A 15,999-nucleotide genomic window follows, 5' to 3' on the forward strand; every position below is an offset into this window, starting at 1 on the left:
TTAATCCGCTCCTTAATACCCGTGCAAAAAGTAAACATGCGACGTGGAGTTGAACGGAGGGAGTAGAAAATAAGAGGGAGTAGTAGTCTTAAGTGAATCTTGTCTTAAAACTTAACAAAATCTTATCTCAAAACTGTCAATCTTCTTATCCTTAGTCTAACCAAATGGATTTATATTGTTGGTCAAGCCGAGCATAGTAGTCTACTACCTAATACTGCAGTATAGTACACGGTACACCTACAGACCTACTTACAGACAAAAGTCTCATTTTCTAAAACACTCTACTCGTACTTGCTAAGCACAACAGTGTAAAAGAAGGTAGGATACTGGAAAACAACTATGTACTCTTATAATCTTATGATGCTGACTTGTTACAGTAGATTTCAGACCTTTTATTTTAAAAACTTGTATAAATGAGACAAAAGTAAAATGTATAGAGATCTGAGTGTGATGTTATTTAACTTGTTTTAATCCTAAAACGATATATCCGTTTTAAGAGAGTCTAATTGATTTTTTTTTTTTTGAAATAGAAGAACAATTTCATTAATAGAACGTCATACGACCAGGGGCGGACGCAGGAATTTATCGAAAGAGGGGCACAAAATTTTTTCCGATACATTATTTTTTATTTTAAACCGCATTTTTTATTACGGATTTTTTTTCCTCCCAAAAAATAGAAAAATAACTAATTTTAATAATTTTTTTAGTTTAAAAATTAGTATTTTATTTTGAACTTTCTTCTGAAATATTTAAATTTGAAATAAATGTACTTTGTAAATAAAAATAAATAATATCTCCAATGATAAGATATATTATATTCTAATATTTAAATAAACACTAAACATAAGTGGTTCAATGGTAGAGAAGGTGGAATGTAACCTTGAGGTCAAGGGTTCAAACCCTGGGAGGATTATTTTTTACATATAAATTGTAGCTTACTAACGAGATGGGCCTTGAGATCATTACACAGTTTAACAAAAAATTATTTAATAAAAATCTAGGGCACCAAGAATCGAACCTATGACCTTTCAAGGGTTAACTAAAGAGATTACCAACTGAACCACATAAACCCATTGATCATTTATGTTACTTAAAAAAAATTTATCCCGAAAAATTCATGGTGGGCACGTGCCCACCCGGGCCCCTCCCTAGATCCGCCCATGCATACGACACTTACAAAGAATGAGTAAATCGAAAACGAATTTATTAGAAACAAAAGAAAAATAAATTTCTTGTAAATTAGGGATCTCAAACCATGATCTGGCAATTCGGCTCGGCCTCGTATAACTATCTTCATGCAGCTTTTGATGAGGGGATCTATGATAAATTGTAAAAGAAAAAATACCTCTTACTAATTCCATAGATGCTTGACAAATAACTTGTATCCATTGAAGTAATGTGCGACGAACCATCAACGAATTACTCTTGTCTATATTTTGATTGAAACTAAATTCAGGATTAACTGGAAGACCCTCGAAATAAAGGACGGAAAAAACTGAAAAACAATTCTCCCAAAAGAGAGACTTTTATTGATTAGATGACAAAAACGCATACTATTAATTGAAGGAGGAAACAGTTTTGGGGCTTACCATCGACTAATTATCGATGGAAGCCCCGAATTTGATGGATGGCGGCTAGGATTTTTTCAGAGAGAAGAGGGAGAGGGTGGCTTTTTAATTACAAGTAAGCTTGTACCCCTCCTATTCGCTCATTTCTTCCCTTTTCCTTTTTGGGTAGGTCGGATTTTTTTCCGTATTTCATTTATTGCATGTGGAATTGTGTGTTTTGTGTGGTCTAAATTCAATTGTATGTGAGACCGTGTGTTTTTTGTGTCCAAATTCACTTCCTTATTTCATGTCCAAAATAGAAGGGCTGAGTGGAGTATTAGGGACGATTTTTTTGTTATTACATTGATACTTGTTGTTGGTATTTAAATGTGAAATGAAAATCTCTTTCTTAAACAATTTTTTTTTTTTTGTAAACTTAAAACATGTTATAATAAAATAGACAGGATAAATGTATACTCTTTTCGGAGTAGTATAAAGTTTATCTCTTCTGTTCAAATTAAGAAGGGAATTTTACTTAAAACCGATATTTGTTACAAGAGATCGAGACCGTTATATCCGACCTAGGATTAAAACAAGTCTAATATTATTCAACTAGTGTACCTCCCGTGATACAGCACGGTAATTTTTAGGTTTGGTTTCTAAAGAGACTCTCAATAAAATTATTTGTATAAATATTTTATAAAATATTATACTAATTAACAATTTGGAGTTATATTATTAAGAGTGTAAGTTATCTATGAGATAATTTCGGTAGGGATGATGAATATTGTGTAAATTATTTGAGTATAATGTATATACGGTATATACTTGCCAATTAGTGTTAGTAAATTAATGGAACCAATTAACAGTGGATCCACTTTCATTAATTAGTAAGAATATTAGTTAGAATAAAAAATATATATTTTAGCCAATTAACTCCTTTGGGAGTAGAGATCGCCGAGATCATCTGTCCCACTTTTATGTCTCATCTTGTGTTTCATGACTTCATCCCCTTAAGATTTTGACCCATCACCCTTGAAATAATAAAAAAATGGTAATATTATATCTTAAAATGCTAATGTATCATTAGGAGAAATAATGGGGCACAAAATAGTATATAAAATGGGATAGAGAATCCGCTCTGAATTTAACAGTGGGGTCCCTCTCATTCATTATTATAACTCATTACTCGAATATGAGTTAGAATAGAATAGATAGAATAGAAGAGATTTAAGAGATTTGAGCACAATAAATTTTTATAGCCCAATAATTACCTAGTTTGTCATCGAAAGATGTGGTCCATTTTCAAGTTTGTAGCATTGGCGGGAAAACTACTAAAAGTTTTTATTCTCTTAGTAGTAAGGGAGATTTGCATAAAAATACTCCTCCTTATTCATTCATTTATTCTCTCTTCTATTTGAGGGCTGATTTATATCGACGACGTTTTTCATAAAAAAGACGATGACTGCCCTTTTGACTTTCTCTCTCTAAAAAAATTTCTCTCAAACTCAACTAAATTAAAAACAAAAAACAACAACAACAATTAACAATATGTCGGATCTCGATTCAACGGTACGTAAACAACTTAATCAATTCAATATTTGCTTAATTTTCAATTTTTTTTTTGCACATCGTTCAATCTATTCGATAGTTGAATTACTTGACGTATTAACTTAGTAGTAGCGAATTTTTGAATTATTTGCGTAATTCTGAAAATTGTCCCTCGAAAGATGAACCATGGCCAAAAGTTGGAAACCAACGTTCAGACCATGGTCCAAACGGTGGAAATCAACGTTTGCCATGGACCAAACCATGGATTTCCACGTTTGCCATGGTCCAAACGTTGGATAAAAAAAAAAAAAAAAAATTATCCGTGGCCAAACTTGGGATTCCAATGTTTGGACCACGGCCAATGTTGGTTTCCCACGTTTGGACCACGGCCAACGTTGATTTCCCACGTTTGGACCACGACCAACGTTGGTTTTCCACGTTCGGACCATGGCAAACGTTGGTTTTCAACGTTTGGTCCATGGTCGATTGTTGAATCTCAACATTTAGTCCATGAACTGGTTCATTTTTTTTAAAAAAAAACCGTGTTTAATACGTTTATTTGCCGAATTTTTGAATTTATTTAAGTTTTCTAGTCGATGTGCGTTAATTTCTAACATCTTTTAATTGGTTTAATGCAATGAGAGATCGAAATGTAGTTGGTTTTTAGTAGAATTTGAGAGAAAATTGTTTAGAAAGAGAAAATAGTGTAATTATGCAAAGGGTATTATCGTCTTTTGGAATGAAAACGTCGACGATATTTACTAAAACGTCGACGATATTTACAAATCGGGTTTTGGATACCCAACGGATATCTCGGTCTTAAAAGAGGCTAGCCGGTAAATTTATGGCTTATTTACTCCAGCAAACAAGTCATGCCTGAAAAATGAAACACAGGTACAGTAACTTAAACGCATGGTACTAGTTTAGTTGAAAAATTTCCAATAATAGAAACAAAATTCTTTTCATCTGCATTTCAGCATTTGTTCCGATTTCCGAACATCACTTTCTTACTTCACTGTTCATTTTTTACCTTGTAAGGTAAATTTCTCTCTTCTCTCTTTTTATTTTTTTTTTTTTTTTTTTTTTTTAATAGTATGTTCTTATGGTTTTACAATAATCATGTTTGTCCTGTGCTTCAATGTGTGTGAATTATGCACTTTTTACAGCTACTTTGTTTGATTTTTTTTGTTGGTTCATGTTGTTGAAAAGTATGGTATCTTCTACTCCCTCCTATTCTACATAATCTTCCCTCTTTCCTTTTCCATCTATTCACAATACCTTCCCTCTTTCCTTATTTAGTAAAGTTTTATACTTATTTTAATCACTTTACCTCACAACAATACCCCACAATACACATACTTTATCTTATTTTAATCATCTTACCCCACAACAATACTTATTTTAATCACCTCACCCCACAATAATACCCCACAATACCTTCTCTCTTTCCAATTATCTCACCCCACCACAATACTTTAACTTATTTAATTCAAACACCCTTAATTCTCGTGCCACCAATGAATAGAGAAGGTTATCGGGAATAGGAGGGAGTAATTAAAATCAAAGGTCACCTTTAAATTAAGGACGTGTAACTTGAATTATACTGAAGAACTTGTAAGTTATAACTGTTGGTAATTGTGGTAAATAGGGTTTTTCTTAGAACAAATCAATGGTAATTTATGCCTTTTTTGGGGGGAAATTCGTTTCTTCTTTTTGGTGGAAGGGAATTTTTTTAGTTGATTGTAACTTGATGTTGAATTCATAGGGTTAAGAAAGTTTTACATTTTGACCTTGAGAATGGACAGATCCATGACGGGTTTTTCTTGTTTTGATTACGAGTGGTGAAAGTCGATTTGAGGCGAAAACCAACCTATTTCAGTATTTCATTCTGTCATTCTCATGACTGTTGTATGATTATACTGTGTTGTACTGAGTTTTTGACAATGTTCCATGTAATCTTATACAAATGATCATTTTGTAGTAGTATATGTTAAATTAATAGGACTTGATACTTCAATTTGACACAATACTCGTATAATTTTCCAACAATTTGACGGGGATTCTGATACATTATCTGTTTGTATCGTGTTTGGAAGTCCTAAAGCATGCAGAATGTAGACAAGCTTTGAGCTTTCTGCTACCTGGTACTGTATATGACTATATGTTGGTATAGCTGCCATATAGTACTCCATTCACATCCTAATCGTTTATTTGTTTAACTTTTTTATTCTCTGCGAGGGATAATTACTCAAACGCAAATAGATGATTGAGAAAAGGGAGTATCTTGTATAGTTGTATCTGTGACCTAACCCTGTCTGTAATATTTTAGCAAGCTTGATTCCCTTGCTGATGTAAACTAACTTCTTACAAGGGCAGAGATGTACTCCAAGGGGGATGCTTGTTCTACTTGCTGCCGAAACTGTTTCCTAATGCATAGGAATAAACACGATATTTGTTCATTTTTCAAAATCATGTTTGCTGAGACGTTCGATAAACTCCTGGTATGATCGTTTAAAGCCTAGTTTTTCCCCTTTTAGTACTAATATTACTCAGCTTTCTTTAGTTATTATCTGGTTCGAAGGATGCATGAACTTTGTCATTATACGGTCATTTAGGATACTATTGGCTACATTTAGACAATATACACTTTCATACAGAGTATATACTTATGAATCAGACCCACTGGGTTTGTTTCAGTACCACAATACTATCTATTACCGTGATGTATTATGTTAATTTCTCAGCCCTTTATATTTTATTAATGTAATAAATACTCCCTTGGTCCCAATCAATTGTAACAAGTGCTTGAGACGGAGGGCGTATATGTTAATAGTATGCCGGCACATATTTTTGTAGCACCAGGCTGTACAAATTCATGTTCATACTTTTACTGCATCATGTATATATTGCAACAGTAAATTCATAGTATTAGATTAAATACTCGTATATCTGATTTCAGGTTTTGCCTCCTATATTCGCAAAAAAACTCAAGTCATTGGAAGGAAGAAAGATGACCCTTGAGGATTCTAACAGGCGAACTTGGGATGTCCTAATGTCTGATGTGGAAGGCGCTCTTGCCTTTCAAAAAGGCTGGCGTAACTTTGCCTTAGATCACAACATTGAGAGGGGTGATTTGCTGGTGTTTTGTCATGTCGGTAACTCACGTTTTCTTGTTGAAATTTATGGTAAAAGTGGGTGTCAAAAGAAGGTCACTGGGATGAACAACAATAGAACTGAAGCTACTAAAACTTCTCTTTCTAAGAAACGCCCTTCCCAATCCTTCGATGAACAATCCTTCCATGAAGAATCAGCTCCAAAAAGGCATAAGAGCTCTTATGCTTTTCCTGGACCAAACATGGATGTCACCCCAAGGCCCAAAAATGTTCATGTTGTGAAAGACAGGCCCGCAGTGTTTCCGATCTCTGAACCTATGGGGGAGTCGAGCTTCCCTGAACCTGTAATGGAGTCAAGCGTCCCTGAACCTGTAATGGAGTCGAACTTCAGGACTAACAGAGACAAGAATATGCTCAATGGGATCTCAGTGGCTGAGACTCATATCGAGTCATGTTCTATGGTTAACGGAGAAAAAAAGAGGCCTACAATGGTTCCAGTCCCCGAAGCTCTAGTGGACCCATGTACCATGACTAACCGAGACAAAAGTAGGCCCAATGTGGTCCAGCTAGATGAGAGTCTCGTGGAGCCTTGCTTCATGACTACCCGAGACGAAAATTTTACCGCAGAAGATGATCGGAAGTGTCTATTTGATCTGTCAGTCTTCGAGATGTCTGGCAAGTTATCAACAATTGACAAGGAAGATGAAACAAACTATCAACTAGATTTTCCCGTTTATGACTTACCTGAAAATGAAGCTGGTGCTGGTAGAAGCGCTGAACCCCTCCTGCTAGGATCAGGCACATCTGAGAATACTGTCACTGAGATTGCAGACAAAAAGACAACCATTACCAGAGACGACGTGAAAGACTATATAGTTAATAAGTCTACCTTTGAGATGCCTGAAAATGAATATGCAAATGCAAGTAATAAATGTCAACTTCATGAAAATCTACAGTGTCAAGAGCCTGACCACTATCAGAATGCTGAGAGTGAAGCTACTTTGATCAATTTTCCGCGCTGCCAAGTCACAGAAAGAAAAACCAAAATAGAAGCGTCAGGTTAGTTCATGAACTTTATTTATACACTTATTCTAATAAGTATTCTCAAGAAGATTTGCATATTCCTGTCATTTTGTAACTTTCGACTGTTGTTTATCTTCCTTCTTGCTGTCTCTCTCAGATGTCGACTTGTCTGCTGACACAATCATGCCTTTGAACTTTATACTTCCGGAAACCGCTGAATTGTCAGCTGTTTCAGGTTCTTGTAATCCACTTTTCTGTATCTTTTAATTGTACTATTGGTCTTGAAGTAGTTTCTAAGTAGCTTCCATTTATGCAAGTTGCTATATGTTGAATTAGTTATCTGGTGCAGGTCAGAATTTGATGCTAAACAATCGGAAAACTAGGTCGTACCAACAAAAAGTCTGTGGTCATGCAAAGGATCAAAGTTTTCTTGGTGCTAGTTCTTATGTCCGTGAGCAGAATTACGGAGATCTTGAAGGTAGCTACTTGTTTTTTTCCTATTGTCTTTGCGCGACTTAGATGAGACAAGAAAACAAAAACTTATGTAATTCTTATGTGCCAATGATGGGTAGCTTACTAGCAAATCAAAGCAAATAAGCCAGGAAAATAATAACAAAATTGTTTCAAATATCGTAGGCTGATTATGTTCTATTATGATTAGGCAAAAGTATGAAACACATCAAGCAAGAATCCATCGAGTTCAAACAAGACCTTTGTGGGCATGCGACCAAGAACACAGTGAAAATTGAAGAGAATGTGAACAAAATTGTCAAGTTAGAACCAGTAGAATGTCGTGCATCTGCAACTGCTGTCAAAGTTATATGCTCAGACAGCCAAGATTACCTCGTATGTTTTTTTCCCGACAACCCCTATTGCCATTATTATGATTCTGATTCTGTTATAATTTTTGCCAACTTGTCATTGCACCATAAATTTTTTATTTCATTTCCGATCGGAGCCAAAACACTACCATTTCTGCAGTTCTTACAATAAGAGATAGCATCGGCCATACAATTCCCGGTGCAATCTCCATACTATATTAGCCAGAAAGTCTTTTTTTGTGTGTTTTCAACAGCAAAGTAAGATGGCGTACATTCCACTTGCCACGCCGTGGTGTACTGTCAGTAAGAGCCTTCAAGAGAATAGTGTAGTGTTGTTGTACTATTCTGAAACATTTGAAATGACATTATCCATTGTGCCGTATACCTTGTTACTTATATGTCCAGTATACTTAAATTATCTCACCTTCACGGGAACATTTCAACAAGTTCCCTACAAAAACCATTTTTTCCCCCACCTGTTCTATACAAAATCTTTAATTTGTTCTCTTTTCTGATATGCTAAATGCAGGAGCTGCCTGAGCCATTACCTGCGGCTTTAGTGACAACTAAATCAACTACGAAGTTTAATCAGCAGCTAGTGTTTCTTCGGGATCCTCATAAGCGACTTTGGCCTGTTATGTACCACCGCCCATATGGGTTGCAGGTTCTGGCAAGCGGGTGGAAATCATTTATGAAAGCTAACTACATTGGACCTGGCAATCAATGTAGTTTCACTCTCGAAGACAGATTGGAAAACACATGCAATGTTCAGATTGACTATCTTAGCCACGATTGGATGCCTCTTATGCCTTGATTAACCTAGGCACTTAAATTAACTTCTGTAAACCTTGTTCTACCAGTGACTTTCAGAACTTGGTATCTTGATGTAGGCGAATTATCTTATTGCTAATTATTCGTAGAATGTAATTAGATGAAACTTAGTGAAGACGCGCTGTAGTATACTATCATCTTTAAATTTAAGTTATCTAAGAAATTTCAAGACATTTGTGTTATCGTTCATGTCCTGAGCATCTTATTAAGTCGTATGACTTATATAGTTATATCTGTAGGAATTCTGTGTGTGAAATGGTGAGACGTGCCAAAAGATTTTGGACGGATTAATACGGAGTACATGATTAGTCCTTTATTACCGACATGAAACGAGATAGGGAGCAAGATAATGTAAAAATCCCGAATTAGAAGTCGGTCTGTGAGTCGAATAAAATGATTGGGTCCTTGTCCTTCCTGAAGGTGACCTGCCATATTGATCAACCTAATTCTAGCAGGTTAACCAACTGAGATGGACACCGATACATTTTAACATTTTTGTAGATGGAACGGAATCGTCTGGTCAGAGAAATCAGAGTATATGGTGCTGCAAAGTGAAACATGAGTGTATACCAGCATTGATCACAAATTTACAATGGTTTGAATGTGTCAAGTTCATACTTTGGCAAAGTTTATTAGCAAAATCAACCCAACCCTAAGAAAGTAAGAAGTTGACATGATGTTCCACATAGAACCGAATGGAACCTTGAATACGTTTACAAACCCGAATCAACCAAATCAAAGCCATACCCTCGGACACAGTTTGTTGGTCTCGACTCGACTCCCACTAATTGAGCAAGACAGAGAGTATCACAATTCAGTCATTTAGGGTCCGTTTGGATACAATTTTAGGAGGGAAGGGGAGGGGAGGGGGAGTGAGGGGAGGTGAAGAGAGGGGAGAGAAGGGGAGGGCAAATGGGATGTGGGTGTTTGGATAACAAAAATTATGAAGGGAAATGGAAGGGGAGGAAGGAGGGAGATGAAAAATGGATGGGGGATTGAAGGATGCTAGTGGTATAATTAGAGTCCAAATAATGTTTTCTTTCCAAATCTTGCCACCCTTGGAAAGATTATAGTTTGTTTTATACGAAGGAAAATAAGTCCTCTCATTTCTCTCCCCTTCCATTTCCTTTCTCCCATATTTTTTATCCAAACAAAGGAAATTAAATCTCTCCCTTTCCCTCCCCTCCCCTTCTCTCCAATTCCTTCAATCCAAACGGACCCTTAGTGTTCACAAGTTGATCACAATCTTTATAAGAAGAGATACAGGAATATTTTGGATGATAATTACTCATGAAAAGAGGTACATATTTATAGTGCTAGGGACAGCTACAATCATTGCTATAATTACAATACTATACAAATATAAAGTTCCTATATTTGCAGTATGAACAAGATTATTTTCCCTTGATTTGAGGAGGAGATTGACGGGATGATTGATACTTGACTTGGCTGGCAATAATGGTGAGATCTTTTTGATTTGTTTTGATATGGTTAATACGTCCCCGCAAGATGGACGTCCGATGGGGGAGACCAATCTTGGTTCGTAGGTCATGGTATGAAGTTTTGTGCAGCGGCTTGGTTAGTATGTCAGCTAGTTGATCCTTGCTGGCGACGTGTTGAATGCGAATTTGGCCGAGTTGAAGCTGTTCTTTGACGAAGTGGAAGGAGAGAGCCATGTGTTTCATTCGGGAATGAAAAACTGGGTTCTTGGCGTAGAGTGTGGCTGAAATGTTGTCACAGTAAATGGCTGGTGATTTTGTGACCGTGATGCAGAGCTCGGTAAGAAGATTGCGGAGCCAAATTGTTTCAGTGGTGACGGAGGCAATGCCACGAAATTCTGCTTCGGTGGTGGATAGTGCTAGACCTCGTTGTTTTTTGGAGGACCGGGAGATAGGATTGTGACCTAGGTAAATGATGTAGCCGGTTGTCCAGATGTAGTTGTCTTTGTCACCTGGGTGGTCAGCGTCACAGAATGCATGAAGACATAGAGGTGAGTGGCGATACAATTGTATGCCAAAGGTTTGAGTTCCTTGCAAGTAGCGAAGGAGACGTTTTAAAGCAGTCCAGTGAGTAGTGGTAGGATGATGAAGAAATTGAGCTAGACGGTTTATAGCAAAGGCAATGTCGGGCCTAGTTAGAGATAGATATTGTAAGCTTCCAACTATGGCACGATAACTCGATTGATCATAACGAGTTGATGATCGTCACGCTTGAGTGGTGGAGAAAAATTGTCGAATTGGTTTATGGAAATATTTTTCCACTAGTGCCTTGAATTGAATAAATATTTGGGAGGTGTCGGATTTGCGTTTTAACGGATACAACCACACGTAAGTGGTCTACAAATACAACGTAGTATTTGTAATGGTCTCGGGATAGGACCGGACTGGTCCATAGGTCTGAGAATAATAAATCAAGTGGGTGGTGAGCGTCACAGAATACATGAAGACATAAAGGTGAGATAGATATTGTAAGCTTCCAACTATGGCACGATAACTCGATTGATCATGAACGGGTCGATGATCGTCACACTTGAGTGGTGGAGAGGCAGCCATAGGAGTAGTATTTGGCTTGGCGTCTATCATGTTGTATTCGGTGAGTAGGTCGTGAATATATTTAGATTGGTTTAAATGTAGACCGAGTTCATTTGGTGTAACTTCTATGCCCAGAAAGCACGAGAGTGGTCCAAGATCTTTTAGGGAAAATCGTTTAGATAGTGTCGTAATGAATTCTTGTAGGTGTGATGGATCTGGTCCGATGATGATAATATCATCAACGTAAATTAGCATATAAATACAAGTGGTTTTGGTTTGTAAAATAAATAATGATGAATCCGAGATAGATTGTTTAAAATTTTGAGTTATTAGATGGTTTTTTAATTCGGTGCACCAAGCTCGAGGTGTTTGTTTTAGTCCATATATCGCTTTATTGTGTTTACAAACATGGTCGGGTTTTGTTTGATCAACAAAGCCGGGTGGTTGAGTCATAAAGACATTATCAATTAAGTGGCCTTGGAGAAAGGCATTGTTAACATCCAATTGACGGAGAGACCACGATTTTGTTACGGCTAGAGATAAAATTAGACGAAGAGTAGTTGGTTTTATAACGGGACTAAAGGTTTCGGTATAGTCAATACCCGGGCGTTGATGGAAGCCTTTGGCCACAAGGCGAGCCTTGTGTTGTTTGAGGGTTCCATCCGGGTTATATTTGTTTCGAAATACCCATTTACAACCAATGACATTTTGAGATTATGAATGAGGAACGAGAGACCATGTATGATTTCGCTCAAGAGCGTCGTACTCATCTTGCATTGCATTGTGCCAGTGAGGAAGTATTAGGGCCTGTTTGATGGTGTTGGATAGGTTGTCAGGAGACGGGTTAACGTTAGCTAGATTAGCGTATTTGGGGTTGGGTTTTCGAATGTTGTTGTTGAGTCGTGGTTGTGACTGTTTTTTTAGGTAGTTGAGCAACGGAGTGGGGTCGAGTCCGGGGTGGAGGAGACGACGGGGGTGGCTGGTTTGGGGTAGGAGTGGTGTTAGTTGAGGTGGTGGAAGAGGTGGATGGAGTGGTCAGATGAATAGTGGGGTCTAAGGGAGTCGGATCCGAGGGTTGAGAGGGAGATAGAGAGGTGGAGGGTTGTAGTGTTTGAGAAGGGTTTCGACGGGAGTAGACAATGGTGATGGGTTGTTTGGGACGAGGTGGTATAGTGACTGATGGGGTCGAGGGTGGTGGCTCGACAGTGGTAGCGGGGGGTAGGATAGGTATGGAGATGGTGCACCAATCATTTGGGTCAGTATGTGTCGAAGAGCATGGTGATGGCACTGTATTTTGACGAAATGGATACTCGTCATCAACAAACTTTACATGTCTTGAAGTATAGATACGATGTGTTCTCGGGTCAAGACAATGGTATGCGCTTTGAGTGGTTGAGTAGCCAACGAAAATACACGGAATAGAACGGTCTTCTAATTTGTGCTTAGTGTAAGGTCTTAACCAAGGATAGCACAAACATCCAAAAGTATGAAACTTTGTGTAATCGGGTTGTTTGTTATATAGTACAAAATATGAGAGTTACCATTTAAGGTTTTGGTAGGGAGACGATTTATGAGATAAGTGGCCGTACTAAATGAGAATGGCCAATAAGTAGTTGGAAGGTTGGCATGATTTAGTAGGGCTAGACCCGTTTCTACAATGTGACGGTGTCGCCTTTCGGCATATCCATTGTGTTCCGGAGTGTGAGGAGGTGAGGTAGAGTGGGAGATGCCATTGTCAAGGAGCGTTTTATTTAACTTAATGTATTCACCTCCATTATCGGAGAAAAAATGTCGAATTGGTTTGTGGAAATATTTTTCCACTAGTGCCTTGAATTGAATAAATATTTGGGTGGTGTCGGATTTGCGTTTTAAATCTTTTAATGGATACAACCAAACGTATTTGCTAAAGTGGTCTACAAATACAACGTAGTATTTGTAATGGTCTCGGGATAGGACCAGACTGGTCCATAGGTCTGAGAATAATAAATCAAGTGGTGCGTTGGACTTTAGGGAAGAAATAGAAAAAGGGAGCTTTTTGCTCTTAGCAACACACCAAGAATTACAGTTTCCATAGTCCAATATTTATGAAGATAAACTTTTATTGATAATCTTAATTACATCATAAGATGGGTGTCCTAACTTATGATGCCAGGATAGTGGAGCGGTTCCTTTGACAGCGGCGTGAACAGTTGGTTGGGGACACCACTCATAAATTCCTTGGTTAACACGGCCCTGGAGCATAATTCTCCCCATTGGCATCGCCTTTAAAAAGAAAGAATCAGGTGAGTAAATGATAAAACGCATTATTATCTTTACACAATTGAGAAATTGACAGAATATTACGAGAGATTGTTGGAACATGCAATACATTATTAAATTTAAGAGATCGGAGAGTGAATGAACCTATGTTGGCAATGGGGAGAGCAGATCCATCGCCGATTATGAGTTCGTCCAGGCCAGTGTAAGGGGAATGAAAAGCCAAGGTGTCCAGATCATGGGTAATATGATTGGTAGCACCAATATCCAGTAGGAAGTTGGGGTTTGGAGATGGTGCACCATAGGTGGTGGAGTCTGCCTGTGGTGGTTTCTGGTTCTGGCGGTTGGAGGGTGGTGTTGAGAACACGATTGTCGGAAAAAGCTTTCGGAATAGCGGGCAATCGGCAATCACATGGCCTGTTTGACGACACCACTGACATCACCCTTTGAAGGGTCGGGGATTAGGGTTAGTTGTGGGTTGATTTTGGTTGTTGGGTTGTTGGTAAGTGGGGTTGGAGTGATTGCGAGAATAACCACGGTGGTAATGGTGATTATTCTGGCGATAGGCGGGGTTGGCGGATGGTTGGAATTGGTTGCTGGTGATTTGGTGTTTTGCAATTAGTTCATGTTGAAGCAATTTTTCATGTAAAGCTTCAAAGATTATTGGGGTGTCACGAGCTCTAATTGCGTGAATGACGGGTTTGTATAATTCATAGTCAAGGCCTTTTAAGACTTTGGCTATGACATCATCAGGATCAATAAGTTTGCCCATAAGGGCTAATTGATCTACACAAACCTTTATTGAATTCATGTAATCGGAGACGGTTTGATCCGTTGTTTTCACAATGAAATCGAGTTTATCTTTGACTTGCATAATGTGTGTTCTAGAGGGGTTGGCGTAGGTGTTGGTAAAGATATCCCATGCCTCTTTTGCCGTTTTAGCATGTACTATGAGTGATTGTAGGGCAGAGGTGATGGTGCCCATAAGCGCACCGAGTATCAACCCGTCTTACTTGAGCCAAGTCAGGTAAGCCGGGTTTGGTTTTTCATTTTTGTCATTGTCAACCACAGTTTTGGGTGGTGGTGACTCGGTGCCATCCAAAAAACCGAGGAGGCTAAAGCCAAACAAAATATTTGTCAGTTGAAAATGCCATGATATGTAGTTGAGCGGGGTCAACTTGATAACATGACTGAGATTGAGAGCAGTTAGTGGTTTTGCCGTCTCATGTGGATTGGGAATGAGAGTTTCTTGATTGGTGTTAGTCATGGTGGAAGAGAATGGAGACAGGGGTGGTGTTGTGCGCTTGAAGGTGAAGCGTTTTGGTCGAAGGGTGTTTGGTGTGGATCGTTGATAGCTCTTGGATACCATATAAGAAGATATACAGGAATATTTTGGATGATAATTACTGATCTGATGAAAAGAGGTACATATTTATAGTGATACAAGGCTAGGGACAGCTACAATCATTGCTATAATTACAATACTATACAAATATAAAGTTCCTATATTTGTAGTATGAACAAGATTATTTTCCCTTGATTTGAGGAGGAGATTGACGGGATGATTGATACTTGACTTGGCTGGCAATATTGGTGAGATCTTTTTGATTTGTTTTGATATGGTTAATAATCTTATCATACTACATTACTACCTCTGTGAGTCTGTTCGAAATACCCCACAAAAGAAAGAAAGGTATATAACTACGATCGAAGGCAGTAAATAGACTATACAACCAGTTGTATTGGTTGCATAGAAAAGAACCCGAGCTTTAGAATTATTTAGTTGAGCTTAAACCTATAGATTATGAGCTTTGTTTAAAGAATCCGAGCTCCATTATAAAAATTTTGAACTTACAAAATGATAATGAAACTCCAAAATAATATATAGGAGCTCAATTAAATTTTAAATTTTGACATCAAAAAATTTTTTAAAAAAAAATATAAGACCTCGAAAAAAAATACACATAAGCTCAGCAAGATTGAGTATGGTTGTACAATGCTCTTGTACAACCAGTTGTATAATAGTATTTGTGGATCGAAGGTCTACGAGCCATGTAAAATTAAATTCTCTTGGAATTTATTTTAGTTTACTTCAAGTTTAATAAATTTCATTTCAATTCGGTTTAAATAAAGAGTCTCAATTCAGAAAGTTTTGATCCGAAAAAATAAGACCGGATAAATATTGGGACTTACTAAATCCCGCACACAATTTTACTAAATCTCGCACATTTTTACGTATAGTTTCGAGTCTGCCTCTTTCATTTCCCACCCCCCACCAAGAGAGACACAAAACAAAAACCCTAGGAAATAAGAAACTACCCCGATG

General features: G+C 37.6%; 1 protein-coding gene across 3 annotated transcripts; it reads left to right on the forward strand.

The window, feature by feature from the left end:
• Positions 1-3,950: 3,950 nt before the first annotated feature.
• Positions 3,951-9,068, forward strand: LOC141622568 (uncharacterized). 3 transcript variants are annotated; one of them, XM_074438598.1, is made up of 8 exons: positions 3,958-3,992; positions 4,076-4,136; positions 5,475-5,599; positions 6,058-7,270; positions 7,392-7,469; positions 7,584-7,712; positions 7,896-8,080; positions 8,585-9,068. In XM_074438598.1, exons 3-8 carry the CDS (start codon positions 5,477-5,479, stop codon positions 8,867-8,869), a joined length of 2,013 nt encoding a protein of 670 aa, XP_074294699.1. In that variant the 5' UTR covers positions 3,958-3,992; positions 4,076-4,136; positions 5,475-5,476; the 3' UTR covers positions 8,870-9,068. The 3 variants fall into 3 exon arrangements, with proteins under 3 accessions (XP_074294698.1, XP_074294697.1, XP_074294699.1); XM_074438597.1 differs by having other exon boundaries at positions 3,951-4,136; positions 5,470-5,599; XM_074438596.1 differs by having other exon boundaries at positions 3,951-4,136.
• The last annotated feature ends 6,931 nt before the right edge of the window (positions 9,069-15,999 follow it).

Source organism: Silene latifolia, chromosome X (assembly GCF_048544455.1).
Source record: "Silene latifolia isolate original U9 population chromosome X, ASM4854445v1, whole genome shotgun sequence".
Taxonomy (NCBI): Eukaryota; Viridiplantae; Streptophyta; class Magnoliopsida; order Caryophyllales; family Caryophyllaceae; genus Silene; species Silene latifolia.

What these genes read in the sequence shown, in the direction of transcription:
- LOC141622568 (XM_074438597.1), top strand. Translation starts at nt 5,477, where the DNA reads ATGTACTCCAAGGGGGATGCTTGTTCTACTTGCTGCCGAAACTGTTTC. An exon ending in AGACGTTCGATAAACTCCTG is followed by an intron (nt 5,600 to 6,057) that starts GTATGATCGTTT and finishes ATCTGATTTCAG; the next exon opens with GTTTTGCCTCCTATATTCGC. An exon ending in TGAATTGTCAGCTGTTTCAG is followed by an intron (nt 7,470 to 7,583) that starts GTTCTTGTAATC and finishes TATCTGGTGCAG; the next exon opens with GTCAGAATTTGATGCTAAAC.